Here is a 14,585-nt window from a genome sequence, read left to right as displayed (position 1 = left end):
TTTAGATTTATATGACAACGAAGGTCATTCCAAAATTTTTTAAATTTTGCAAAGAGAGTGCAATTAAAATTTTAGAAATGTTAGCCAAATTTAGTCAAAATCGTTTCAGATTTATACAAAGGTTGGCTGATAAGTCGCCGGTCTGACACATAAAGGGTGATACGGTCAAAATTTGGTCAATATAAACTTGACGTATTTCTTTCAATTTTGCATTTAAAAATCTCATTTTGGAGGTGTGTGTGTGTAGAATGTTGCTCCTATTTTGATTTTGGAATTCACTCTTCAGTTGTCAAAATGCCGTCCAAGCAAGAAGAGCAGCGTATCAAAATTTTGCTCGCGCATCGCGAAAATCCGAGCTACTCGCACGCAAAGCTGGCAAAATCGCTAAAAATTGCCAAATCAACCGTTACAGCTTCGGGGACAGGAGTTTTATACGGCAAAAGGAAGGGGAAAGGTAGCACATATTTTCAAGCACATAAAACTGTCAAAGTTCGCAAAGAAATATCTGGTTTGGCAAGCCATTTGTACCTGTGCCTTGAAAAACAACATTTTCATAGCTTCCGGGACTGTCAACCAAGAAATTTACGTGAAAGAGTGTTTGAATAAACGTCTGCTGCATTTCCTGAAGAAACACGGTTGTTCCGTACTGTTTTGACCGGATTTGGCATCTTGCCATTACGGTAAAAAGGCCATGGAGTGGTACGCCGCCAACAACGTGCAGGTGGTTCCCAAGGACAAGAACCCTCCCAACACGCCAGAGCTCCGCCCAATTGAGAAATACTGGCCTATTGTCAAGCGGAACCTAAAGAAGACCAAAAAAACTGCTAAGGACGAGCAGCAGTTCAAGGCAAACTGGCTTTCTGCGGCGAAGAAGGTAGACAAGGTGGCTGTACAAAATCTGATGGCAGGTGTCAAGCGTGAGGCCCGGCAATTCGGATTTGGAAAAGCGAAAGCCTAACTGAATATTTTTCCTGAATTTTATACTAATTGAACTTGAAAAAGAAATTTAATTTGATTTTTTATATAAACGATTTCACCGATTTACACGCGTTTTCCTTTGACCAAATTTTGACCGTATCACCCTTTAGTTGGCGTCGCTAGTATTAAATGCATATTATTTTTATATAGTACCAACCTTCAAATGATTCGTGTCAAAATTTGAAGTCTCTAAGTCAATTAGTTTGTGAGATAGAGCGTCTTTTGTGAAGCAACTTTTGTTATTGTGAAAAAAATGGAAAAAAAGGAATTTCGTGTTTTGATAAAATAATGTTTTCTGAAGGGAAAATATACGGTGGAAGCAAAAACTTGGCTTGATAATGAGTTTCCGGACTCTGCCCCAGGGAAATCAACAATAATTGATTGGTATGCAAAATTCAAGCGTGGTGAAATGATCACGGAGGACGGTGAACACAGTGGACGCTCGAAAGAGGTGGTTACCGACGAAAACATCAAAAAAATCCACAAAATGATTTTGAATGACCGTAAAATGAAGTTGATCGACATAGTAGAGACCTTAAAGATATCAAAGGAACGTGTTGGTCATATCATTCATGAATATTTGGATATGCGAAAGCTCTGTGCAAAATGGGTGCCACGCGAGCTCACATTTGACCAAAAACAACAACGTGTTGATTCTGAGCGGTGTTTGCAGCTGTTAACTCGTAATACACCCGAGTTTTTCCGTCGATATGTGACAATGGATGAAACATGGCTCCATCACTATACTCCTGAGTCCAATCGACAGTCGGATGAGTGGACAGCGATCGGTGAACCGTCTCCGAAGCGTGGAAAGACTCAAAAGCCCGCTGGCAAAGTAATGGCATCTGTTTTTTGGGATGCGCATGGAATAATTTTTATCGATTATATTGAGAAGGGAAAAACCATCAACAGTGACTATTATATGGCGTTATTGGAGCGTTTGAAGGTCGAAATCGCCCCATATGAAGAAGAAAAAGTGTTGTTCCACCAAGACAACACACCGTGCCACAAGTCATTGAGAACGATGGCAAACATTCATGAATTGGGCTTCGAATTGCTTCCTCACCCACCGTATTCTCCAGATCTGGCCCCAGCGACTTTTTCTTGTTCTCAGACCTCAAAAGGATGCTCGCACCAATGAAGAGGTGATCGCCGAAACTGAGGCCTATTTTGAGGCAAAACCGAAGGAGTACTACCAAAATGGTATCAACAAATTGGAAGGTCGTTATAATCGTTGTATCGCTCTTGAAGGGAACTATGTTGAATAATAAAAACGAATTTTGACAAAAAAATGGGTTTTTCTTTGTTAGACCGGGGACTTATCAGCCAACCTGTTACAGTATCGATTCCGAGCCAAAGGAGTGGAGAGTTGAAGTAAGGACATGTTTCACACACAATTCTCTTTTACATTTAAGTTTTACTTACTTGATTCTAGAAATCAAAGTTTAATTCATTCTTTTTTTTTAGATTTTTTCTCCATGTGCTATCAGAGGCCTTTAAAATCATTGTTAACAATAATTTTATATTCTAAATTCAGACTCGACTGCAAGTAGAAATTATGTTTTGTTTCAAGCAACAAATTTAAAGGCAATTTCATTAATTTTGAAGAATTTTTCATAACTATTTAAACCAATTTGACTTTAGTCAAACAAAATTTTATTTCATGTTAGGACATCCAATTTTAAGCCGTATAACTTAACTACATGTAAGGATAAGTTTATCGACTTTTGGACAAGGAAAAAAAAACTTTATATAAGAGAAGGGCGTCTTCTATGCCAATGCATTTTTGCGGAAACGTACACTCAAAAAAAAGTGAACTCTCTATTTCACTAAAGCCAATTTAACTTTATTTTAGTTCATGGAATTATTATGTTTGGAGAAAGTTTCCTTTATTCTAATAATTTTTTGTGTACGTTAGTTAAATTAACTAAAACCGAGGAAAAAAATATACTCAAATGAAGCATAAAGATTAACTAAATTCGTGTCTTCCACAAAATAGTTCAGAATTTCTTAAAATTTGTAAATTTTACCAAAAATGCGTCCATCATGAACTTCGTATGTCACTAAAGACATTCTTGCAATTTTGAACTCCAAGTTTTTCCTTCAAACTACAAAATTTTCTTTAACAAGTGAAAAAACTTATTTATGTCTAATAAATTTTCTTGAATTTGTCGAAAAATATTTACTTATTTTTATTACAATGGCGTGATGCCAACGTTTGTAATACTGTTTAGTTAAAATTTTCTACAAATATTAAAAATTTTCTAAAATTAACCGAAAGTTTTCTTCCTGGTGGGTTAACTGTTTTTTCAGTGTATTTTAAGGCAAGAAATCTTTGGACTTACGACAATAATTTTTTCAGTGTACAGTGCAGTGCAGGGGATAATTATTTAGACTTTCCTTCCTATTTTGTTTTATCGAAAACCCCTTTTTTGTGACACTGGCGTGTAAGTTCTATAATCTTAGCTGGCTATCTGGAAATATTTCTAGAAAAAGTGGTAAACTAAACAACCGTATAGCCTTAAATGGTACAAGGCATAAACTAAATTCGTTTTCTCCTTGAAGTTATAGCATGTTACCTAAAATTCAAAAAATTCACCTTCTGCAAAAGGCTATAAATATAACCATAAAAATAGCAATGTATTGTTTTTTTTTCTTTTTTTGGTTTTGTAATTTGCATATAACATTCCTAGAATATTTAATGAATGGCATGCATTTTTTAGCATGAATTCATATGTCGACATGTAAACCGGATGATGGTGGCACACTAAAGGGCTCCATGAAAACTTCCTTCTGTGCACACAGCTCAGCAGGATATCTCTACAAGGATGGAGGCGCAACACACACACACGCACCCCCCAACCCCAATCTTGTCCATGAATATCACAGCCAGTAAGCCAAGTACAATGTGAATAATTAATCCAAAGAGTTACTTACATCGAATGAATCTAGGATATATGTATTTCGGAGAACGAGAGTATTAGAAAAAAAAGAAACAAACACGGAATGGTGTTAAAAGTGAAATGTCACAGTTCACATTCATTGACGTCAACACAGCATGCGATGAAAAAAGGACCACTCTAGGTGCTGCTACTCGCGCTCCCTACGCAACATTTCAATTTAGTGAAAATTGAACTTAATTCCGCTATTCATTGCCCTCTAGTATCGATTGCATACTGGGAATTATCGTTGCTTTCAGCGGGTGAAAGTCATTAGCAGACACTTATTACTTCATTAAATGTAATTTTATACAAATTAATTACATGAGTATAGAGAGCAATATTGCATTAATGAACATCTGCTTAATTGAAAAAATTTTCTAAAGCACTAGAATAGAATCAATTTGGTTTTTGTGGGAATATACCATGCGTATGATATTTGCATTAGTTGGAATCGTTAATTAAGTCAATTACAAATAGAGGGGTAGTGGGAGAAACCACAAAGTGCACTGTTGGAATAATTCAATAGAATTGCATTATCCAATGCAATAATTAAATTTTGAAATTATTTATTTAAGCTATGCTGAGCGAATTCACATTGTTATTATCAGAATCAAAGTGGTTGAACCCTACTCCAATTGTCTATGTTATATAAAAACAAGTACATATGGCCGTAAGTTCGGCCAGGCCGAATCTTATGTATCCTCCACCATGGATTGCGTACACGGATGAAAAAGACTGTTTTTCATATGTTTGGCTATAAACATTATATGTTTGGAACACAAATTTTTTAAACACAATATTTTTGAGTGCAAGCATATTGTTGGAGTTTAATACCAATATTTCATAAAATTGTTGAATTTCCCTATATTGAATTAGTCTGTTCTAAAAATTAACGTATGTCAAATGAGTTCATCACAGTTGTAATATTAAGTAAATGAATTGTGTAAATATCGTAAATGAAGGAACAATTAGAATTGAAAATATGAAATGAAGTAATAAAATGAGAGTTGTACTTACCGCCGAATTATATGCGAGTTCTTACTCATCCTTCTTTTTGCCGTAAACCGTCCGCACACCCCGTAAAATAATAAAACAAAAAAACTTAATTATATAAATTAAAACTAAAGATACTCTCACCTTAAACTCAGGGTGAACATTTTGGTGCCGAAACCCGGGATACGCGTCGGTAGTGTTTGTTAAGTTATTACAATCACATAATTGCAAAGTTACTGCAAATTAAAACCAAAAGACAAAAAGAAGAACATTGAACACTTAACATATCCAAATTATTGGAAATTTAAAAATAAATTTGGTGTCATATAAGTGTCCAAATGCCCCGTCGCTGCAATTGTCGACTTTGTAGGAGCAAACACAATCAGGAGAGTGATTCTGATTCACAGGTAAAAGCGTTGTAATAATCTGTGTGATCCTAACCTGTAAATTACTCAGGTTCAGAGAATTTGCAAATTATTCAAATTTCTTGTAATTGTTTACACTTCACACAAATTATCACGTTACGCTTTATTACTTCTTTCACATATCATATTTGAGAACCGCTTTGGCAATAATTATTCGCGGCATAAAACTTAATTATCAAGTTTGTATTTACTTGTTATTTACCACGTATCACTTTTTTTGTGGCCATTTCACATAGTTGCCATAGTTCACTTTCATAAATTTTGATTTAACGAATACACAACTTTACCATAAATTATTCCGCACTTCAGCATTTAAATAATTTTATTAAATATTATTTCCAATTTGCTTCGTCCACTCCTTGGTTTGGTTTGTTTACTTTGACATACTCAGGAGTGGGTACTCGAGTAGTCGGTAACTGTATTATCGACTATTGTTCAAATAAGTTTAAACGTACCTTAGACTACACGATTGCATTGAAGTCGATAATATTATCAGATTCAAATCAAAGTTCATAAACAATATATTCAAATAATTACTTAATAAAGCAATCGAGGGGCAAATATTGGTGCTGTCGTATAAATAAATAGAAAAGTGCGTGATTAGTAAATTCGAAATATAATCTATAGCCTACCATAACTAACAAATAGATATAATTGTGTAGAGGGTTTTTCTTCTTTGTTGTGACGATTAACCTTAATTTATAATGGCTGGTGGTAAAAAGCATCAGGGTACGCCCGAGTCAGAATTAGCTAATATAAAGCAACAAAAAGACAAAATTATGGAGAATATCGAAAGAATAAAAACTTCTTTTCGCCAAAAGAAAATTTCATTCAATACTATTGAATTAGAATGTCGCTTAGATATTCTAAACAAGTATATCGACGATGCAATGAGACTTCAGTCCGAATTAGATTCTTTAGACCCTGGAAATGAAGACCGAGCTGAACTCGAGGATCTATGTGTGAGCACAAAATCCCTATTCTTAGCTATGTTGGCTAAGAATAGGAGAAATAGTATTCCTGAAACTTCTTTCAGTGCTCCACAACATCAGTCTCGCTTGCCCAACATGAGACTCCCCAAATTTAGTGGAAGGTACTCCGAATACAAAAATTTCATAGGTCTATTCGAGAATTTAGTGCACGCGGACCCGACTTTGACAGATATCGAAAAGTTCAATCATCTGATATCATGCTTATCTGATGAAGCTCTTGGTACTGTCAAAGCATTTCAGATTTCGGAAGAGAACTACCCCAAAGCATTGGCTAGTTTGAAGAAGGTGTACGATAATGAGTGCTTAATCTTTTCCGACAATATTGCTAGACTTTTCGATTTACCTGAAATAACAAAGCCTTCCGCTTCTGCATTGCGCAGTTTGATTGATACGGTGTCCGCTGTATATGATTCACTACTGTCTATTGGCGATGACAAGAAAATTACCAACGCCATACTAATTCATCTTGTTATGTCAAAGGTCGATTCGGTTACTAAGTCTAAATGGGAGGAACAATTAGATTTCGAAAAACTCCCATTATGGGCTGATTGTGAGGCTGCTTTGAATAAAAGGTACCAGCATATTGCAGCTGAGGAATCTTCGGGTACAAGATCTAAGCCTTCGAAGCCTAAATTTGATAATCAGTCTAAGAGAAGTTGCAGGTCATCACTGACATGCTCTAGGCAAAAGCAGTCTCCTGAGAAATGTTTGTTCTGTAGATCGACCCAACATGATATAACGAATTGTTCGTCTTTCACTACAGTACCAGTTCTACAAAGATTTGAGTTTGTCAAGGCTATTCCCGCTTGTATTAATTGCTTAAGAAAAGGTCACACTGTAGCCAAATGCAACTCTGGATTGAAGTGTAGAGTGTGCAATAGCTCACACCACCAATTATTGCATAGATATGCATCTGATATGCACGATAGTGGCGTTCACCATGACCAGCCGACGACCTCAAACGCTTCAGTCAATCATTCAGCTTCGAATGATTGCGTTATTCTGGCAACCGCATTGGTTCGTGTTCGAAGTAGGTCGGGGGAGCATATCTTTGCTAGGGCTCTGTTAGATTCCGGTTCTCAAACGAATTTGATAACCGAGGACCTGGTTCAAAGGCTTAAGGTGAAACGATGCAGTGGAAGATTGAATTTGACGGGCATTTCGGAGTTAACTTCTTCTTCGAGGAATTGTGTTCAATTGTCTGTAATGTCGAGACTCAATTCAACTCAGTTTTCATCGAAATTCTGGGTGTTGAAATCCATTACGAGTATTCAGCCCGACAGTAAAATATCCATTACAGATTGGAATATTCCGGAGAATATTGAACTAGCAGATCCTAGTTTCAATGAGCCTCGAAGAATAGATTTATTGATTGGGGCTGAAGTATTTTTCGACCTGCTATGTATTGGTCAAATCCGATCTAATCCGAGCCTACCGATTTTGCAAAAAACTTCTCTTGGCTGGGTCGTAGCTGGTAAATACGACGAGTCAAAGGGCTCCTGTTCGGCCGTATGTCAATTCAGTAGTTCCATTGAGAACGGGGAAGTGGTTGATGATATTGTGAGAAAATTTTGGCAGCTAGAAGAACTTCCAAATCTGCCTGTTAAGATTTTGTCCGAAGAGCAGCAAAATTGTGAAACACATTTTCTGAGAAACATTCGACGTTTACCGTCAGGACGCTTTCAGGTTTCCTTGCCGTTTAAAGGGGATATCGCAGAGTTAGGATTGTCCTTCGAAACGGCTAAAAGACGGTTTCTTGCTCTGGAGAGAAAGCTCTCACGTGATGAAACGTCTAAAGAGATGTACAATGCTTTCATGGAAGAATATCTGCGCTTGGGACACATGGAACCTACCGATAATACTGTTCCGAAGTTCTTTCATTATTTCATTCCTCACCAGTGTGTGTTTCGACCACAAAGCTCAACCACGAAATTGCGCGTCGTATTTGACGCATCAAGCAAAACTTCTACAAACATATCTCTTAATGACATATTAATGGTTGGTCCGACTATCCAGGAAGAATTGTATTCTACGTTGCTTCGATTCCGAATGCATAAATATGTTCTGACGGCAGACATTGAGAAAATGTATCGTCAAGTTTTAATTGATGAGAAACAGAGGGATGTTCAGCTAATCCTATGGAGGAAGAACGCCAGTGACCCTTTGCAAATTTTCAGATTGAATACGGTCACATACGGTACATCTTCTGCCCCGTTTTTGGCAATACGTTGTCTAACCTATTTGAGCGATTTATATAAGGAGATGTATCCCATTGGAGCTGACGTTATTCGTCAGGATTTTTACGTGGATGACTTGCTGACAGGTGCCACTGATTTAAATGGCCTACTGGAAATTCGAGACCAGGTGAGCACCATACTCAGTTCAGCAGGATTTAACCTGACGAAGTGGCTTTCCAACCATCCTGAGATTAATGGAGCAAGTTGCACTGAAAAACTTTTACATTCTGAGTCCGAAACTGCTCGCGCTCTAGGAATCAATTGGGCTCCTAAAAGTGATGTTTTCAAATTCAGTATTGAAGGGGATTTCCAGGATATGAAAGCCACAAAGAGACACATTTTGTCCGTTTCTTCAAGGTTATTCGACCCCCTCGGTCTATTGTGCCCAACAATAACTAAAGTCAAGATATTATTGCAGGAACTTTGGGTTAATAAACTAGACTGGGATGAATCGATTCCCATGCGTCTTCATTCGGTATGGGAAGATTTCAAATGTAATATTTCGAAGTTAAATACGATTGAGATCCCCAGATTTTTGAATACCTCGGATTCTGGTGAAATTCAAATTCATGGGTTTTCAGACGCGTCAATGCGAGCTTACGGATGCTGTTTCTACGTTCGGGTCGTAGACGCCCATGGGGTTCATTGTCGATTATTGACAGCCAAATCTAGAGTAGCGCCTCTGAAAACAATGTCTCTGCCAAGATTGGAACTTTCAGCAGCCCATCTTATGTCGAAAATATGGGTCAGAATTAAGCCTTTGATAAAATTTCACATTGATAATGTATATTTCTGGTCCGATTCGGAAATAACACTCTACTGGTTAAGAACACATCCGTCAGCTTTAGCCACATTTGTGTCGAATCGAGTGGCTGAGACCCAAGAGTGGTCGGATAAAGCTGTTTGGCGGCATGTACCAACCAGACAAAATCCGGCCGACATAGTATCGAGAGGATGCAATATTGACGAACTTAAAGCTTCAATGTGGTTTACAGGACCCAAGTTCTTGCTAGATGATTCATCTAAGTGGCCAGTCAATCAACACTTTGATTTAACTGAGGAACAAAAATTATTGGAAGCTAGGAAATCCAAAGTTCTGGTCACTACGCACAACAAAGTTAGTAAAGAGCGTTGCGACGATATACTTTTGGAACTCGTGGTCAATCATTCGTCCTATAAGAGGCTTTTGAGAGTGGTAGCATACATTTTCCGTTTCATAGATCGGTCTAGAAGGCGCAAAGTTCCGAAGACCCTATGTCTTACGGCTCAAGAATTAACCTGGGCATTTTTTAAACTGGTCGAAGCTGTGCAGATGTGCAGCTTTTCGGAAGAGATCTCTAATATAAAGAAATCTCGTAGTCTTCAACCAAGTTTGCAAAAGCTAACTCCTTTCATTCACGATTTCTCGGAAAGCAATCGAAGGTTTTCTTTGCTCAGAGTTGGAGGCAGGCTGCTAAATGCCCCATTGCCGTATCATACGAAGTTTCCATTATTACTCCCAAAGAAACATCATTTTGTTTCATTGTACTTGCGAAATCTCCACCTTGACAACTGCCATGCTGGCACAAAGGCACTAGTCGCGTTGTCTCGTGAGAGAGTTTGGCTGATCAATGCTCGAGAGGAGTGCAGTAGGGTGGTTCGGAACTGTGTACATTGCTATCGTTATAAGCCAAAGCTGATGACTCAAATTATGGGAAACTTACCCACTGATAGAGTGAGATCTGTACGCCCATTTCTCATAGCAGGCGTAGACTTTTGTGGTCCCGTAGATGTAACTCTGAAGATTCGCGGGAGGCCACCTACTAAAATGTATATTGCCATTTTCGTCTGTTTTACGTCAAAAGCGGTTCACATCGAACTAGTGTCTGATTTGTCATCTGATTCTTTTATTCTTTGTTTTAAAAGGTTTGTCGCGAGGCGTGGGCTCCCCAGCAAGATTTACTGCGACAATGCGACGAACTTCGTAGGCGCCAGCAGGAGCCTCAAGGACCTTCAAGAAGCATTTCTCGCAAATCGAGGAACCGTGGAAGAGTATGCGGCCGCGTTGAACGTGCAGTTCAACTTCATACCTCCGAGGGCGCCACACTTCGGGGGTCTTTGGGAAGCTGCAGTCAAGCAAGCGAAGTATCTGCTCCTACGAATTGTCAGCAAAGCGCTGTTAACGCAAGAAGAGATGGCAACGATGCTTACAGAGGTAGAAGCCGTGCTCAACAGTCGTCCAATAGCGCCTTTGTCTCAAGACCCGAACGACGGAGAGGCACTGACACCGGGACACTTGCTAATCGGAACTGGTCTGCGTTCGCTGCCGCCCGAATCCGTCGACGAAGACAACGTCAACAAGCTGAGGTTTTGCAAGCGTTGGCGGATGCTCTCCGCTCTCAAGCAGGCGTTTTGGCGGGCTTGGTCCAGGGACTACATTCTGGAGCTTCAAGCCAAGGGCAAATGGAATCGACCACAACCCAACCTAGAGGTCGGTCGCCTGGTTCTCATTCACGAAGACAATCTACCGCCTCAAGAATGGCTAATCGGCAGAGTCATCAACGTGATCCAAGGCAACGACGGAAAAGTAAGAGTAGCAGAAGTCACCACAAAGACAGGCATATATAAGAGACCAATTTCGAAATTGGCGCCATTACCAATTCATTGAAGACCTTCGGTCCTTCAAAGGGGCCGGTATGTTGGAGTTTAATACCAATATTTCATAAAATTGTTGAATTTCCCTATATTGAATTAGTCTGTTCTAAAAATTAACGTATGTCAAATGAGTTCATCACAGTTGTAATATTAAGTAAATGAATTGTGTAAATATCGTAAATGAAGGAACAATTAGAATTGAAAATATGAAATGAAGTAATAAAATGAGAGTTGTACTTACCGCCGAATTATATGCGTGTTCTTACTCATCCTTCTTTTTGCCGTAAACCGTCCGCACACCCCGTAAAATAATAAAACAAAAAAACTTAATTATATAAATTAAAACTAAAGATACTCTCACCTTAAACTCAGGGTGAACACATATAATGTTCATAAACTAGCATAACATGTTTGGGACATATATGTTAATATGTGAGAACATATTATGTTTGGGACATAAAATGTTTGTAAATATAATATGCTTGGATGCAAACACATATTAATTTAGAAATAGCCTATAAACATATATGTGTTTAGTAGCTTGGGAGTGATATTGAATTAAGTTAGTGGTTGTTGCTTGTTATTACAAAATTAACATTTTATTTTTCCTTGGGCAATTGATCAGCTACTTCTTTGATCCTTACAAACTATGTGGTCCGCTGTTCGAATCCCCGTCCGGCAAAAGGTAAAATTAAAATAAAAAAAAATCATACAATTGAATAATTTCTTCTACAATGTTTGCATTACAGAAAAAGGTGCTAAGAACTAAAAAATCTCGTGGAAGTGAGAAAGATTTCGGGGAATATACAATTGGGCAGAAACAAAATTTTGAGCATTCAGGTCGAAAACTTATGTTGTTAGCACCTATATAACCTGTTTATTTTCATAATTCATTACGATTGTAAATATATAAATAAATAAATAAAATTTTGAGCACAATATTGTTAGGGAGAATTTTTTTAAGCATATAATATTTTTGGGTGCAAAATGCTTCCAAACATATTATATGGTCACATAATAACATATTGTTTTTTGGAAGACAACATTATTGAATTTGGATGCAAAAATACAAAATGTTTGGAACTTAGACTACCCAAACATATATTGTCTAGACCAATATGCTTTCAAACATATTATATATTGGTAGAGATCAAACATATAAATGTTTGGGCAATACCCAAAAATGTATATGCTTGAAGCAAAATATGTTTGGGAGTATATGTTACAGAAGCGATTTTTTGTGAGGGTGTAGAAACTTCTACGAAAGACTGTCATCCACAATCGAATTACTTGGGTTGTGGTATCTTAAATCGTTTTCTAAATTGTGAGTTAGTCCATACGTGGTATATACTAGACAAAAAAGGTATGTGTAGGTAAGTCTAAAAATAATTACGAATCGATATGGACTTTTGCACGGTACGTAGGGAGCCAGAATTGAAATATGGGGGTCGCTTATATGGGGGCTATATACAATTATGAACTTGATATGGACCAATTTTTGTGTGACTGGGGATCGATTTATGTGACGGCTATATATAACTATATCGATATGGACCTAGTTAGGCATGGTTGTTAACGGTCATATACTAGCACAACGTACCAAATTTCAAATGACTCGGATGAAATTTGCTCCTCCAAGAGGCTCCAAAACCAAATCTCGGAATCGGTTTATATGGGGGCTTTATATGATTATGGTCTAATATGGACCACTTTTGGCATGGTTGTTAAATATCATATACTACCACCACGTACCAAATTTCAACCAAATCGGATGAATTTTGCTTCTCCAAAAGGCACCGGAGGTCAAATCTGGGGATCGGTTTATATGGGGGCTATATATAATTATGAACTGATATGAACCAATTCCTGCATGGTTGTTGGATATCATATACTAACATCACGTAACAAATTTCAGCCGAATCGGATGAATTTTGCTCCTCCAAGGGGCTCCGGAGGTCAAATCTGGTGATCGGTTTATATGGGGGCTCTATATAATTATGCACCGATGTGGACCAATTGTTGCATAGTTGTTAGAGACCATATACTAACACCATATACCAAATTTCAGCCGGATCGGATGAAATTTTCTTCTCTTAGAGGCTACGCATGCCAAATCTGGGGATCGGTTTATATGGGGGCTATTTGTAATTATGGACAGATGTGGACCAAGTTTTGCATGGTTGTTAAAAACCATATACAAACACCATGTCCCAAATTTCAGCCGGATCGGGTGAAATTTGCTTCTCTTAGAGGCTCCGAAAGCCAAATCGGGGGATCGGTTTATATGGGGGCTATATATAATTATGAACCGATGTGGACCAATTTTTGCATGGTTGTTAGATATATTATACTTACACCATGTACCAGATTTCAGCCGGATCGGAGGAAATTTGCTTCTCTTAGAAGGTCTGTAAGCCAAATTTGGGGGACCGTTTATATGGGGGCTATACGTAAAAGTGGACCGATATATTTGTAATACCATCTGGCCTACATCAATAACAACTACTTGTGCCAAGTTTCAAGTCGATAGCTTGTTTCGTTCGGAAGTTAGCGTGATTTCAACAGACTATACTTTATGGGATCTTAGAGCAATATTTCGATGTGTTAGAAACGGAATGACAAAGTTAATATACCCCCATCCTATGTTGGAGGGTATAAACAAGTAAGTAAAGTCTAAAGTCGGGCGGGGCCGACTATATTATAACCTTCACCCCTATGTAGGCCAAAATTTGTGTTACCATCTCAACTACTTCACATTTGCTGGAAGCTATATAAAGGAGAAATTTTTTTTTACTTCTACAATATCTCTAGAATTAAAATTTATATCGGCTAACGCTATCCAGTTAATTAGAGGAAACTTCCATTGAAAATGGGTCTAAAATGTGTGACAGTCTACCATATTTCCCCAACTCTGGTGTACATATATATGGTTGATCGGTTGATAAACACGCTAACTATGACCAAATCGGGGATAAATATGTATCTCTGCTATATCTAAATCTGAACCGATTTTTTCCAAAACCAATAGCGATTGTCTCTGTCCCAAGAAACGGCCCTATGCCAAATTTGAGGACGATCGGACTTAAATTGCGAGCTGTACTTTGTGCACAAAATTACATATACAGACAGACGGACAGACAGACCGACGGACATCGCTAAATCGACTCAGAATATAATTCTAAGCCGATCGATATACTAAACGATGGGTCTATGACCACTATTTCTTGGCGTTACATACAAATGCACAAACTTATTATACCCTGTACCACAGTAGTGGTGAAGGGTATAAAAAAGTATATACGGTTGAAATCCGAAAAAAACTGTTTCATAGGAAGAATAAACTTACTTGTAAGAAAATTGAACTAAATTGTACACCACATTTTG

At 37.8% G+C, this 14,585-nt stretch overlaps 2 protein-coding genes across 2 annotated transcripts in view; both read left to right on the top strand.

Moving 5' to 3' along the window:
* dcma (decima) overlaps positions 1-14,585 on the top strand; it is a 482,124-nt gene that overhangs the window by 142,229 nt on the left and 325,310 nt on the right. The gene's annotated exons all lie outside the window — the stretch shown is intronic.
* LOC142227615 (uncharacterized) lies at positions 5,252-11,441 on the top strand. Its single transcript, XM_075298096.1, has 2 exons — positions 5,252-5,320; positions 10,473-11,441. Exons 1-2 carry the CDS (start codon positions 5,252-5,254, stop codon positions 11,172-11,174), a joined length of 771 nt encoding a protein of 256 aa, XP_075154211.1. The 3' UTR covers positions 11,175-11,441.

The sequence above is a fragment of the Haematobia irritans genome, chromosome 2 (assembly GCF_050003625.1).
Source record: "Haematobia irritans isolate KBUSLIRL chromosome 2, ASM5000362v1, whole genome shotgun sequence".
Classification (NCBI taxonomy): Eukaryota; Metazoa; Arthropoda; class Insecta; order Diptera; family Muscidae; genus Haematobia; species Haematobia irritans.
Note: the sequence above shows the minus strand (reverse complement) of the source record. Positions and strands in the feature narration are given on the sequence as shown.